The 16,579-nt window shown below is 32.5% G+C and overlaps 1 protein-coding gene across 1 annotated transcript; it reads right to left on the bottom strand.

Moving 5' to 3' along the window:
• Window positions 1-96: 96 nt before the first annotated feature.
• Window positions 97-4,433, bottom strand: LOC107930643 (26S proteasome non-ATPase regulatory subunit 13 homolog B). The gene is made up of 6 exons (XM_016862327.2): window positions 4,041-4,433; window positions 2,268-2,714; window positions 1,762-1,842; window positions 1,169-1,365; window positions 975-1,074; window positions 97-652 (listed from the first exon to the last, which is right to left on the bottom strand). The coding sequence occupies exons 1-6, from the start codon at window positions 4,188-4,190 to the stop codon at window positions 467-469; spliced, it is 1,161 nt and encodes a 386-aa protein (XP_016717816.1). The 5' UTR covers window positions 4,191-4,433; the 3' UTR covers window positions 97-466.
• Between the last annotated feature and the right edge of the window lie 12,146 nt (window positions 4,434-16,579).

Here is a 16,579-nt window from a genome sequence, read left to right as displayed (position 1 = left end):
CAACATATTTGTAGTTAAATAACTAAGTAGCAGCAGCTCGTCTAGTACCGCACTGAAGCCAAACAATATATAGATCATGCAGAAAAATATCTAATCTGAAATGAAAATGCACTTTCATCCACATAAAAGTGGATCATATCTGATTGTATCTAATGAATAATCCCAATACAAAATGAAAGATAAGGATGATGTTTGCGGTTTTAACCGTATCCTCAGGCATTCCAGTGCCATTGTAGATCCAACAAATGCCAAAAAGTGAAAAGTTTAGTACATGAGCCGCTCCTTTCAGAACAAAGATTTAAGGATCAAGCAATACCTACTAAAGGAATCATACAAAGATGGCTCTACCCGCAAATGACTAACGCTTATCTCTATCCTCATTGCTCATCATTTCACTTTCCCTTTTTCTTGCCCTTTTCAAATAACGAAATTGTTACAATGGCAGAAAGGAACTGGAGAAAAAAATTCATGATGCAACAAGATCAGGTGTTTCAGCCTCAATTGATAACCAAGCGTTATGTACTTTGCCCATCCAATTATCCAACCGGTCACGCAAGGATTTGATCTGTGGAATCCCCAAAACTCTTGGCTGCACCCAAGAGACATGAATTGTTCCCTCAACTTGATCAATTATGCCCTCAATCAGACGAACCTGCAGTCATTATTCGCAAAAAGGTTATACAAGTTATCTTTAGAATTTTGAACCCTCTGAAGTATAGCTAGTTGCTACATGCAGGCTTCGAATCAAATGTATACAATGATGCATCGTCCATATGAAAAATTGAGACTTGGACTTCCACAAATGTTCACTATTCATGATAATTTGTATTTTCCTTGGCTAATATCCAAAATTTATTGTGTCCCCTTATAGTTTGCATTCCCTATAAAGGTGTCATGAAAAAAACTGAAGATAAAGGAAAATGAATACGTGTAAAAACAAAGATGACAACAATATTATGAATATTTTAACTTACAGACAGGCTCTTCATGAGAAGATACTCAACATCCTCAATTGACAATTTTGTTCTCTCAGCAATAACTTTTAAAGGAATAGTTCGATCATCAGAAGGGCGGCTGCATTGAAACATATTGTACTTTAGTTTTTAACCACATATAATTATCAACAACTTTGACCTGATCTCTTAGGGTACACTAAAACAATACACACCTGAAGATAATCTCCATTAAGCATAGAATATTAATTTTTTCCAAGAGCTTCTTCTCATTCTCAACCAAGGCTGGTTGAGCACTCAGTGCAGCATTGTGCACGCGACACAATTCTTCATAGCGAACCAAATTCCCAGAGTTGAAGGATTGGAGGATATAATAAAGCCACTCCACCTTGGTCCCCAGAAGACTCTTTATCTGTAAATGATGCCAACAGTCATCATCTCAAACATAACAAAATAAAAACATCAAAGCAAAGAAATTCAGAAGGGAAAAAAGAAAAAGAAAAAAAACTAAAACACACAAACTCCCTTTTAAATCAATCCAACACAATGAAAAATAAGAATGTATTCATGCAATTGCAATAGCATGAAAAGAAATGCAAAACGAAAAGAGGCTCTTAATAGCAGGCACTTTTCAGTCATTAAACCTCCACATACATTAACATGAGTATCATAAACGAGGCCTATGAACCTTATCTTTGTGCAATTAAAAGCACATTTTCTTAATCAAGACTGCATCGATCATCTCCATAACAATTGGACCAGTTGCAATATATAGTGAATTTAAGAAACTTGATAAATATGTGCTTACAATTGGATGAGCAAGGAGTTCTCCAAAGTTGTAGATGTTATCTCCCAAAAGAGCAGAAAGGGACAGATCAAATGCCAAATCCTAAATCAAAAGAGTTCAAATAAAATTAAATGAAATGAAGTCAATGGACAAATATATTCCTAGCAATTTCTTTAGTTCATTTATTTCCATCAATATTATGACTGGGGTGTAAGGGGCTGGAAAACAGAATATTTAAGCACATCAGCCATCAGACTTCGGAGGCACTGCTGTTAGATGAATAGGTTGATAAAATGATAATTACAAGAAAAAAAAAGCAGGGGGACTCTGAATAACAAGAACTTTTAACAAAAAAGCTTGATATGAGTAAAATGGCTTGTTGGTACAGTGTTAGACTTCCAATAACCATATTCAACTCTACACAGCCTAAAATATATTAAAAAACAGAAAAAAGAGTAAACTTAATGAGCTCCAATAATATCACAAGGCAGTACTATTGGACTGGCAGAGAACACATAGAAACATACCAGCTTAAAAGATTCTGAGAGAGACTCCACTGATGTGTATGCAAGATAAAGGAGAGCACTTCTGTAGAACTCAGCAAATTCTTGGCGAAATTTATGGTATTGAGATGAAACCCAGTAATAGGTAGCATATACAGATGGATCTATGTCAGTCATACCGTCAAGGGTACTCTTCCCATCTTCAAGAAGTTTCTTGCACTCCTTTTGATCACCTTGCTCAAGCTTGAATTTGGAAATTTGCATCTTAATATAAAGAATTGGCTCTTCTATGCGCTGCTCCTTAGTAGCCTGAAGCTTTTCAATCACCCCTTCAAGGAAACTAATAGCAGCCTCTTTCTCTGCGTACTGCTGAGAAACTATAACAGCGAAATGTGCAAGCTTGAGAGGATTAATCTTCGTCTCAAAGTCAGTGATAAAGTTACGATACAACTTTATCAATGCATCTCCAGCCTGAAATTTGCGAGAAACAAGTGCCATAGGAAGTTAGATGACCTAGCCAATATCTAGCACATGGGGTGCAATTAGTTCATTTGCTACCATATTATTTACGTACATATGAATCAATAAAACAAATAGAAAGCCGAGTTTCTTGTAAATGAAAATGATCAAGTAAACCACACTTCAGATTAGTTATCCATGCATTATTCACTGAGGGACACGAGAGCAGTAGGAAACCACAACTGAAATTTCCAGATGTACTCTACGAAAACAAGAGGTGTAAAGGAACATAACTAGGGATGGCAACGGGTTAGATATCTGTAATTTCAGTAAAATTTGGATTCGAGTCCGCAAATCTGCTTTAAAATCCAAATCATTATAAGCAGCTTAAATATGAGTATTACTATCCAAATCTGAAATCAAATTAATTAAATTATTAGTCAAATAACAGACTTGGCTAAATAAGTACAAAAATGTTTTTTAAATAAAAATTTCAAAAAGTAAAAAGGATAATGGATTTGGATATCCGAATCGTTATTCATATACGTAAAGTGAATTTGCATACCTATTATCCAAATCCACATCCATTACCAGTGAAAGTAAAGTGGATTCGGATAATGAATACCGAATGTTAAAATCTGCATCAGCTTTGAATAGCTGGATAGTAATTAGAATTTCTGAATCTGAATATTATCAGAATCCACAAAATTTGAATCTATAAAAAGCAAGTTGGATGTCCACAAATATCCCAATCCGCATTATCCATTGCCATCCCTAAGTTACATAACATCACCACACTTCAAATTTCTACAATTCAGAGAAGAATTTTTCCCTAAAATAAACATGCCAGAGCTTTAGATGCTAATTATTGTTATTCATGTACTTTATCCAGCATACAATTCATGCAAAACTGAAGATTTCCACTAATTCTTTTTTTACTACAAGTTAGCAACAATTCTATGCAAAAACATTACAATAAAAAAATTAAAGGCAAAACCCAAGTGAGTATAGTTTCTTTAATAAGCTCCGAGTTGTTGAACATCAAAGCAATAAAGTATAAACAATTCTTATTTATTTCGTTTCAAATTTAAGACTAAATAGTAAAAAGTAAAATAAAAACAAAAAGGTAAGAGTAGTATTAAAAACCCTAATAAATCCTCGACAATGAGATCCAAATTCTACTATAAACCCCTAGGGAAAAAACAAAAAGAAAAGAAAAAAGTAACCAGCTCCATTCAAAAACCCTAACTCCTAAATTCTTAAAACCATAATATAAAAGAGATCTACGAACTCTAAACCCAAACAACACGGAATATATATATAGAGAGAGAGAGAGACCTGGAAGACGGTGAGAGCAACGAACTGCTCAAGCTTGAGAGTGAGCTGATGCCAGAGCTTCTTTTGATACAGATCTGCAAGAGAATTATACCAGTCGGCTAGCTCTGGATGCTCATTTCGAAGAGAGTCTAGGTATTGCAAGGCCGCCATCGATCCCAAATTTACTCCACAGAGTCGAAACAGAGAAAGAGAAGCTGAAGCCTTAAAGATTTAGATGTGTATGTTTTTTTTTTTCAACTTTGGTTCTCTGTATCTATATGAATTCTGAAGGGGAAAACAAAGAAAAGCCGTCAGCTCAATCGACCGAAGGAATAGAAAAAAAACATACCCAAAAAAGGGAAAATTATATTTCGGGTCGGCTTGTGGTGTGGGTCGGATCATTTAAGACTTTGGTTCATAATGGGCTTTGCTTTTCCGTGTTTCATTATATTGTTTTTGCACAAATGATTTGGCCTTCCATTAAGCTAGTAATTCAGGGCAAAAACTAAAATTTGGATTTTAGGATTTTGTTGTAATTCTTTATGATTTCATATGTGCAGTAAGATTAGACAATTATTGTAATTGTCATCACGATTTGAAAAAGTTCCTAACAAGTTAGATATGAAAATATAAGTAACGTTAGGATTAGAGTTCAAAAAGAGAAAAAATTTAGAAAAAAATATAAGTTCAAAAATGGCTTAAATGGGCTAGGTCTTAAGTAGAATTTTTTGGTCCGTCCCTTGAATCAGCTATTTTATTTTTGATTCGTTGTTTGTTTTACTACTATTTTATTATTATATTACTATTATTTTGTTATCATTATTTGGATTTATTGTTAATTTTGTTATTATTTTAAGGTATTTGTTTGTTAAGTTATAATTATTTTAATGTTATTTAAATATAAAATTTTTTAAATATATTTTCAATTTATTGAGAAATATTTATTTTAATATTTTTAGTGTATTTAACGTATTATATTTTTAAAATTTATTTTATATAAAAAATAATCTAAAAAAAATTAATACAGGCGGGTAAGACTCAATTTTAGCATTTTTAATTTGAGTCAAGTTTGAGTGAACTTTTAGGCCTATTTTTCGAGCTGAGCTGAACCTAAACTTAAAAAATAAGCTTAAAATTTTATATCCGACGTGGCCAAGTCTGAATCACCGGTGACCAATTTAAGACTATCGTGGTTAGCCAGAAAAATAGATTTGATATACTGGGTTTGGTTTGGAAGTTCAGTATTGCAAAGAAACTATATGACATTTTTATTAGGGCTTTCTAAGTTATTTAACCAAAGTTTCATAAATTAATGACTTCAATTAAGAAATCAAACAAAAGATTAACACAGATATTAAACAAGGTTCAAAACCAAATATGAAATAAAAAAACAACGCTAAATATGCTTGGGCAGTAATGAACAATTAATAATCCCTGTAACATATAAATTTCATCAAGAAAAAATAATTAACCAAGAATGAAATAAATAAAAAATTGAATAATGAAGCAGAAACCAGATAAACAAAATTAATTAAATTTGAAACTAGATTTAAAAAAAAAAGTGCTAAACGAAGAAAAAGACCTGATTGTAAACATGCCAAACATAGATGAACCTTGCAAGCAATTAATCCCACAAACACATAAATGTCAACTGCTCCACGTGAGCAGACAGCTTTGGTTCAATTTTAAAGCTGCACTTATTTTCTCCGTTCGAGGACTTGGAAGTTTTGGAAATTTCTCTCCGTTCGTTCCTCTTGGTGTAGAGTTCCTTATTTAAAGTCAAAACTAGTTTGTATTCATATACAATGCACTTTTTTTCTTTTTTATAATATTAGGTTTTTTTTAATTTTTAATGAATTTCTTCAAAAAAATATTTAATAAATTTAAAAATAATGTAATTATAAATATTTTAAAAAATATTTAATTAATTTAGAATTAGTTACATTAATGTTATTTAATTTTAAAAAAATTAATATTAAAATAATATAAAAATTCATCATGATTTGAATGTTAATATTAATATATTATAATTTAAATAATAATATTAATAAATTCTTACAAATTATTTATTTTAATGTTAAAATTGAAGAGGATGGAAAACATCTTTTTGGAGAATGTAATTTTGTCGAAATAGTGTGGTTTGGCTCACAATACAGATTCGCACCGGGGAAATCATTATAAGCTAAGTGAAAGAATGGATCCTACAAATCATGAAACTTACACTATGAGGCAAATAATTTGTGTCAAATGAGCTTATAGGGTTGGCAACTTATATTATGGAAAATAGGGTGCAAAGAAACAAAGTAATTTATGTGTTGACACCATTTTTATTTTGAAAAATGGGGTCGACTTGGATTTTTAAAAAAAATGAAAATGGGAGTCGCCACCGATCTTTTTTATTTAGGTGTGATCGGGTCACCTCAAAAAGTGGTTATTTTTAATAAGCAATTTGACTTTATTAAAACAACAATTTTGGTCCATGAAATTCAGAAAAACGGGTTCGGGAGTCGGTTACGTACGAGGAAGGATTAACACCCTCGCAACGTCCAAAAATTGGTACCTAGTTAATTAATTAATGTCTTAATGTCGAAAATTGAAAACTTTGAATAGATTTAAAATACGATCTTTTGTTTTTTTTTTAAAAACTTATATAAAACAAGTTACTCGATAAGACCATCTCATTTCGAAAGAGAAAATGTCACACCCAATGAGTTAGGGCATGATATTTCACTTCCTCAAAAACGAGCTTGTCCAAAAAAAACTCGTGCAATAAAATTTACAAGGATATTCAATTGTTTAAGTCAGATGAAAAAATCGCAGCCCAATACGTTAGGGCACAATTTCTCAAAATTCTAAACATTGAATATTACCTTTATTATTTTTAGAAAAAATCCTCATATCGAGAAAACAACGTGTCATATCCAATGCGTTAGGACACAACGTATTGAATTCTCGATAATGAGCTTTTTATTTATGTTTTGATTAAAGAGCATTCTCGATTATTCAGATTCAACGAAAGAGTTGGAACCCAATACGTTAGGGCTCAATCCTCTCGAAGATTCCAAATACCGAGTATTGTCTTTATTTTTCAAAATTCTCTTTATACGAATTTGGCTAAAAATTATAAAATATAAAAATATATATGTACATATTTTAATATGTAAAAAAAGTATGTATATAAAATTATGAAACATAGAAAATATATAAAAGTATGTGTATATAGATATTTATAAAAAATAAAAAAATGTGTACGTATATGTATATATTATAAAACGTATGTATGTATACATACATATATATAACAAAATTTGAAATTTAGAGGCATAAAAAAGTAAATAATAATGATACAAGATTAATGATGTCACATAATAGTATTAATAATATTAAAATAATTAATTTAATAAAAAACTAAAATAACAAATAGAGGATTAAATAGCATCAATAATAAAAGACCAATAAATTTAAAACAAAGAGTATAAAAAAATATAAGGCAAAATAAAATGTAAAAAAATTTGAAAATAATGAATTTGAAAATGAATAAAATAAAAAGGAAAAAAGAGATTTGAAATCAATAATATACAAATCAATAAATAAATTATACATAAATCAACAAAATAAGAACAAGCCAAAGAAAATAAGAACGCAAGAGAGAGAGAGATTTGAGTGAATACTCTTAAGAATTATTATTACTCCCAACTCCAGTCCTCTACAATGAAGGGAGAGACCTCTATTTATAGTTGAGCCTCCCCAAATCCAAGGTACAGATCAATTACATCAAAGGCTAAGATTAAAGAGTATCTACAAATTAAATCTCTAATATTACAAAATCATATCTTCTAAGATTGCATATATCATATCTAAGATTGCATATCATATCTAAGATTGAATATCCTTGAAGATTATGTTTCCATAAGCTTGTAGATGGACCTTCAACCTTTTCAAGTAATGGGCCATTCCGATCGGGCCAAATGATATAATTTTGTACTGGACTTAGACTTTGTTTTATTATTTTGGGTTTATTATTTTTTTGTGAGCCCAGACTAAAATTGGGTATTTCATTATGAACGAGTCAATCCAAACCCTTTCACAATAATCTAGGAAGCAGAGGAATACATTAAACAAATAAAAAAAAGCATATGCTAGTTGGGACTTCACTAAAGTGAAAGACAAAGATAAAGAAATAATGCTAATAAGATCAATGAGCATCAACACATATCACATCACTTTAAGAAGGCATAGAAGGAATGAGATGCTAGTGTCACAGGTAGCAGATCAAAGCCCGTAACGAATGCACATAGAGCATCTCATGAAGGTCAACTAATTAAATGAGGCTCATTTGACTCACTTGAACTGGCCCGACTCGTGGAACATATGGAGAAGTTCATCTATTTGAAGTCTTGGTGGCCCAATGGAACACTCCAATAAAATTAGAGTTACTGTAACACCCCTTACCCGTATCCAACACCGGAATAGGGTACGAGGCATTACTAAAACACATACACTTGTAAATGTATTTAACCGAGTTATAAAATTTCATCTAAATTAAAACTTTCAAAATAATTAACATGCTTCTATAACTTTTCACAATATATCCTCAAAATATTATAATCATAATAATTAGGGCCTATGAGACCCGATACATACTCATGCAATTCAATGCTTCATTTCCATTCAATTCAATTCACAATTTCTCATGCTCACAATTTAAATCATATCACTAGCAATTTCCATTTAATTCACGTACAACTCAATGACATTAAGTTCAACACTAATACATACTTACCATTTAACTCAACGTTTATCGATTATACCATTCAATAACACATTTATGAAATTCTCAATTTTGCAATGAAAATGTCACTTTAAAATAACAACATCATCCTGGTATAAATACACCACCACTTAACCATTTACTTTAATTCTTTTGGGCCCATTTGTCACTTACCATCCATAATCAAATTAGGGAACGGTTATGGAAAATTGAGTACTTCACTTCCACTTTGCCATAGTATAACTACGGTCTTACGTATGACCACTTATCACTTGTCCCTGATCAGATAAGTGTAGCTAGGCTACCACTTATCACTTTGTCACTTGATCAGATAAGTGTAGCTAAAGCTACCACTTATCACTTTGTCACTTGATCAGATAAGTGTAGCTAAAGCTACCACTTATCACTTTGTCACTTGATCAGATAAGTGTAGCTAAAGCTACCACTTATCACTTTGTCTCTTGATCAGATAAGTGTAGCTAAAGCTACCACTTAAAGCTACCACTTATCACTTTGTCACTTGATCAGATAAGTGTAGCTAAAGCTACCACTTATCACTTTGTCTCTTGATCAGATAAGTGTAGCTAAAGCTACCACTTATCACTTTGTCACTGATCAGAAGTACTCAAATCCGACGTTCCGCTCAATTTGATCATTTATTCGGTTTTCACATTTTTATTTTATTCTCATTTCAAAAATAAATATATCTCATCATACATTATATAATTCATGAAATTAACATTTAATCATTAATTTTCAGCCATATGAACTTACTATTTCATTACCTTTCCACACTCGTTTCCTATTCACATCACACAAGATATAAACATATCATTCAACCATAGTCGCAAACTAGTACATTGAAACATAATTCTTTTTGGAAATAATCACATAATAAACCATTTCACTAAAGATTTCATAATTTAAACCTTACCACCCCTTTCATGATCACAATATTTATTCATAAATCAAACTTTCCAACATGTGTTAATTCAATACCCATTCACGACATTACTTCATGCCAAATCATATACCAAAAATACAATACACACGTACTATAAACTTTATTTTCCCACATGAGCTTAAACCATGACCAATACTGCACAAATATATGCATCATTTCTATTTCATCGTTTATCAATTATAATTAAGCATATGACCAATTATACACAAATCATTCATATATTTCCCAATTTTTCCTCCTCCTCCTCCTCTCCATTCCACATCCTTAATGTGTATAACACACTTAAACAACACTAGCTATAATTTTACTATTCACTCACATGTATATTCAAAGCTGTTTATCCGAGTTAGAGTCACTAAATTATTTTTATCCGGAGCTACAGAGCTCAAAATTAAGATCCGTTAATTTTCCCTGAAAATTACTAGACTCACATACCTTCTTACCAGAAAATTTTCAGAATTTTTGATTCAGCCAAATAGTACAGTTTATTATTTAAAGTTTCCCCTGTTTCGCTGTCTGACAGTTCCGACCACTCTTCACTAAAAATGAATTATCTAATTGTACAGAATTCAGATGATGTTTCCGTTTATTTTTTTTGAAAATAGACTCATTAAGGATTCTAATCATATAAATTATAACTCATAATTATTTTTCTTCAATTTTTGATGATTTTCCAAAGTCAGAATAGGGAACCCGAAATCATTCTGACATTGTCTCACAAAATTTATTATATCTCATGATTTACAATTCCATTGCTTACACTGTTTCTTCTATGAGAAACTAGACTCAATGAACTTTAATTTCATATTTTATTCACCCTCTAATTCAATTCCCAAAATTTTTGGTGATTTTTCAAAGTTATACTACTGCTGCTGTCCAAAATTGCTTTAGTGCAAAATGTTGATTTCCTTTTTGCCCCAAATTTCACAGTTTATACAATTCGGTCCTTTATCAATTAACCCCTCAATTAATTTAATTTTCTCAATTAATACTTTACCTAGACGTTATAAGTTGTTTCACAACTATTGAAATTTAGAATTTCCACATATAACTCTATCTTCAAACTCTTTTACTATTATGTCCCAAACATTCACTTTCTATTCAATTCTTTCAATAAAATCAGCATATGAACAATTTAAAGCTCTAATTCCATGCTAAATCATCATATACTTCCAGCATGTATTTATAGCAACTTTCAACTTCTTTCATAGAATCAAAAACTAATGAATACAATAACTGGGCCTAGTTGTAAAAGTCACAAAAACACAAAATTTTCAAGAAATAATCAAGAATTGTACTTACCTGCAGTAAAAATAGGAAGAACCAGCTTAAGGAAACCCTTCTATGGTGTTTTTTCTGATGAGAATGCAGAAAAATAAAGAGAAATCTAGATAATTCCACTTTGGTCCTAACTTTATTAAGTAAATTTTGCAATATTCCAATTTTGCCCTTAATTCTCCTTACTTTGTTGCTGATTTCATGCCTTTGCCGTCCAGCCTTAGGTCTATTTGCCTTTTAAGCCCTCTTCCTTTTATCATTTAAGCTATTTAATCATTTCCCATAATTTTGCATTTGTTACAATTTAGTCCTTTTTGTTCAATTAATTATCGGAACTTTAAAATTTTTTAACGAAACTTTAATACTAAATTTTTAACACTACATAAATATTTATAAAAATATTTATGGCTCAGTTTAAAATCCTCGAGGTCTCGATACCTCATTTTCGATTCTAATTATTTTAATATTTATTTCTAGTGTACTATTCACTATTTCAAAAATTTTCCTAACTTCACATTTAACTTATACTCACTAAATTAATAATATTTTCTACCCATTTGTCGAATTTAGTGATCTCGAATCACCGTTTCGACACCTCTGAAAATTCAGGCCATTACATTTTTCCTCGTCGGATTTGTGGTCCAAAAACCACTGTTCCGACTGGACCCAAAATTGAGCTGTTACAGTTACCATGGTGAATATTGTAAAATCATAAAGGATAAGATTGTATAGAGTTTAAATCTATTAGGACTCTTATATTGTAGATAGGTTTTAATCTTAAACATCGGTGTAATTTAAATTGTATCATTGGATCTAGGGGAACTCAACTATAAGTAGAGACATTCCCCCTTATTTGTAATCATCCCATCCCATCCTATTCAGAGTTATTAAATATACTTTGAGAGAATTTACTCAAACACATAGTGTGCATTGCTTTGTGTGGCTTTTCAATTCTTTCGCTGCTCCTTCACTTTTGAGTTTGCTTTTGCTTTATTTTGGTTCTTTAAAGAATTTCCTTTATGAATTCTCATTTTTGAGAGTTAGGCTAACTTAGATGGATTTGAAGTAAATAAATCGCTTAAGGCCGCATGATTTGTTAGATGAAAGATCTATCCCTATGATAGTTGGTATCAGTGCCAATGTTTGAAGGTATTGGTTGAGATGACGAAAAGAATAGGCGAGCAGAATGTCTTAATGGAAACTCATGAGAGGACTAGGAAAAATAGCAGATTGAGGGATACTGTGTCGACTTTGGAAAAATCGAATGTCAATTTTGAGAAATTCAAGGGTGATGTAAAGGAAACACTTGAGGTAGTTGAGGGATGCATCAATTAGTTAAACTTGATGTAAGAGTAACTCAGGGACTATATAGCAGATGCTCTCAGTTCCAATCGGGATGCAATAAAATAGGCTTAATGTCGCCACGGATGATCATATCAAGAAGTTGACTAAAAGGAATAATGCTCTCGAAGTTATAGTTGTGGCTTTGAATAAAGAAACTGAAGCCATAGTGTCAAAAATTGTGGAGCTCAAAAGAGAGCTTGTTATGTGTAGAACTGCTGTGGGTGTTGGCTTTAGTTCCTAAGTAGCGTAAGATGAATGTCCTCAAGCCAAAAGAGTTTAAGGGGAGGGTACAAGGTTCATGAGGGATGTGGACAATTTTCTCCAAAGTATGAAACAATACTTCAGTGCGATAGGCATTGAGGATGATGCTACTAAGGTAAATACTGTTACAATTTATTTTACTGATGTCGCCTCTTATGGTGGCGTCATAGATCCACATACGAGAAACGAGGTGGGACCGCGATTGGGACCTGGGAGAAGTTTCAAAAAGAATTGAAAAAATAGTTTTACCCACGGTATGCCGAGAAGGAGGCTCGAGCTAAGTTTTGTTGACTTACGCAACAAGGCACTATTTAGGAGTATGTCAAATACTTCAATGAATTGATGTTTCAAATCTCTAACTTGAGTGAGAAAGAAGCAATCTATTTGTTCAAGGATGGGTTAAAACCATGAGTAAAATAAGAGTTGTGCCAATAAGGAATCATTAAACTTACCGTAGCTATGGATGAGACGAAGTCCTTTATTGTGTTTGGCCTGAGGCTAGACAAGTTCGAATCTTCCAAGTCTAAAGAGAAGGGAAATGATGGGGGAGACCATAAGGGAGAGGGGCAAGTTAAAAATGGAAACAAGGGCAATGGTAAGAATAGTGGTAATAGGAAACCACATAATTGGATGTGGAAGCTTAACAACAAACCAAAGAGGCTGAAATAGGAGTGCTCTTTTTAATACGGGGGTATCAGACTTGTTCATATTGGAGAAATTCGTGAGTAAACTTGGTCTTTCAGTTAGCAAATCGACTAAAAAGATTAAGATAGTAAATTCTGAAGAGGTCCCAACTGTAGGAGTAGCATAAGAAATTGAGCTACAAATCGGTGAGTGGGAAGGAAAGGAAGACTTTGAGGTAATTCATTTTGATTATAACTTCGTGCTTGGCTTGAATTTCCTTAACAAGATTAATGATCTTTTGGTTCCTTTTGTCGATTGTATATGAATATTAAATACTCGGCGACAACAATGTGTAGTGTCGGTGAGCTGAGACATAAGGGATGAAACCAAGGTATTGTCGGTAATCCAACTAGTTAAGGATGTTCCGTGTGGTGGGAATAATGACTCGATAGATTGGAGTGCTACGAAGACCTTCTTGGAAATGCTAGAGGTGCAGAAAAGCAATATCAAGCTTTTTGAGTTATTAGTGGAGCTACCACCTATGAGAGATGTGGGTTGTGCATCAAACTTTGTGGTAAAAGTGTTGATGCAAGCTGGGCAGTTGAACAGAGTAAATGCGACGAGTGAGGGACATTTCAAACACTTTCCAAGTGTTTTACATTATGACTTACCATTGGCTGGGAAAAGGCATAAGGACCCTTTTAGTGTTCTAAAGTGGGTAAGCCAATGGCTTACAAACTAGAGTTAGCGACAATACTCAAGGTTAACTTGGTGTTCAATGTGGGTGTGTCGAAGCTTATTTGTAAGGATCAAGGGGATCCCAATTGAGGTGAGTCGCAATATGGCAACTAAGAGTGACGGCCTCTTGTAATCAAGATGTACAAAAGAGAGAAATTGTTCAAGTTAGATGACGAAAAAGATATAAGCCGAGGCAAAGGTTTTGAGAGAAGGGATTACTCGACAAAGAGATTAGTTGGGAATCAATCGAGGCATTGAGGAAGTTCCAAAATGAGTTAAGCTAGTGTCATTTCAAGGACATGACAAAGGCGTTGCAAGAATGGGTGGGGGAGAGTGTCACGGGTCGTTGATCAAAGCCCATAAAGAATGCACACAGATCATCCCATAGAGGTCAACTAATTAAATGAGGTTCGTTTGACCCATTTGAACTGGCCCTATAATACCCTAACCTGTATCAGTTGCTAAATTAGAGTTACAAAGCATTACCGTACAAATTAGAACATTTAACTTCAAAACAGAAATAATTATGTAGCTTAATATAATCATAGTAAAAATACTCTTACGAGCCTTAGACTAAGCCTTCGGGGCCCTAAAAATAACTTGAAAAAAATCAGGGATAAATTTGAAACAAAATAGAAAATTTTAGAAAAACTTGAAAATAGTGGTCACACGGCCGTGTGACATGGCCCAAACCGTGTGGATATTCAAAATCTGGACACACGGCCATGTCCCAACCCGTGTGTTCACCCATATGGGCATTCAAAGTAGGGTCACATAATCGTGTCGCAGACTGTGTGCCAGACGTTATGTGCATTCAATGTTGAGCCACACAGCCGTGCTGCAGGTTTTGTCTTAGACCGTTTAGCATATTGACTTGAAACACACGATTGTGTGGGGTAATTGTGTCCCAGGCCGTGTGCAACATAATTTGCCCCTAGACAAGCCAAAACATTAAATTTTTCTTGCACAACAAACCATACCATTTCCAATCATTTTCACATGACCAAAACACTTCAACATACCAAAAACATACCAAAATGAACCAACTTAGGTGCCTAACCAAGGTACCTTCAATTGACACCACAATTTAACACATCAACTTCACTCAATTCAACATTTCAAGTTCATTCATTAAGCATAAATCATATATACCAAATAATCGTTTGAAAGCATACCATTCAACCATATTTTACCTACTTTCATATGAGCATACATAAATGTTACATACCATATATTTTTACTTTCATTTTCAATTCATTAACTAACAACATTAAGGCACACATAAGCTTGGAACAAACTCAAAACAAACCAAGTTATCAAATCAACATTCATGCCTTATTACATACCAAAACACACATATATCATTTAATCTAAATGTCTATCCAATGTGCCCTCATTGGTACCACAAATTAACATTCAAATAAACTCACACTCAATGCCATAAATTCATATTTTAAACTTACATCACACATCTACCCTTTAACCACTTCATTCACACTTCAATGAACCAAAAGCCATCTAAATCATAAGGCATTCACGAGTGACTAAAACCCATACTTACATATACATTTATAAGCCCACATTATGACATATAGGCAAATAAACTTAAACTATATCACATTGGTAAATAACATAAAATAAACTATTATTACATGCCATTTACAACTGTTAACCAAAACAACCAAAAATACCAATATGACGAATGGATAGTGTGATTGTGTTTCAACGAGATTTCAACCGATTGAGTTTTTCGATGACTTACAAGATAGAGAAAAACAACTACATAAGCAACTAGTCATTAGTAAGCTTGTATAACGAAAACTTAAACTTACTGAACACAAAATGATTAAACCATTAAACATTACTCATTCGATCATATGGATATTCTTCTTTCCTATCCACAATACTTCACATAGTTAGTAGATACATTTAAGGACATATTAACCAATGAAACATGGCACATATCATGTAAAAGATTTCAATATATAAATCATCCATCATATAATCCATTTCTTACTTTTTTTTCCTTCCAATTATACATATTATGTTTTCCGTTCCGTATTCTCATAATGTAGCTCATTTCATATACGTACCTTTTAATTTTAAACCTGAATGACCCGTTGAATCAAATGAAACAACATCGAATACTCAGAAAATACTCAGATAACCATTTAATTATCTAAACACACCACAAACATAACTAGATAACATATTTATAGACATATGAAACATATAATTACACCAAGAGATTTATATTCATTATCAAACTATACTAATCAAAACATTCATCTCATTTTCATACTTATGGTACATATCTCACCTGAAACATATTACCTGCAAATGGTTGAAGGATGAGTTATCGACCTTTTCATTGCTATCCTTTTCGATCTTTTCATTTATATCCTTTTCGGATAATATCCTTTTCAACTTTCTCATTTGATATCCTTTTCAGATAACATCCTTTTCAACTTTTTCATTGATTCGGAAAGACCGAATATAATGCCATTGTATCTTTCAACCATGGTCTTTTTCCTTTTCGAGTATAATACCATGATGTATTTCAATCACAGACTTTTCCTT

Source organism: Gossypium hirsutum, chromosome D08, assembly GCF_007990345.1.
Source record: "Gossypium hirsutum isolate 1008001.06 chromosome D08, Gossypium_hirsutum_v2.1, whole genome shotgun sequence".
Taxonomy (NCBI): domain Eukaryota; kingdom Viridiplantae; phylum Streptophyta; class Magnoliopsida; order Malvales; family Malvaceae; genus Gossypium; species Gossypium hirsutum.
The sequence above is the reverse complement of the archived record's forward strand: the minus strand, read 5'-3'. Positions and strand labels throughout refer to the sequence as shown.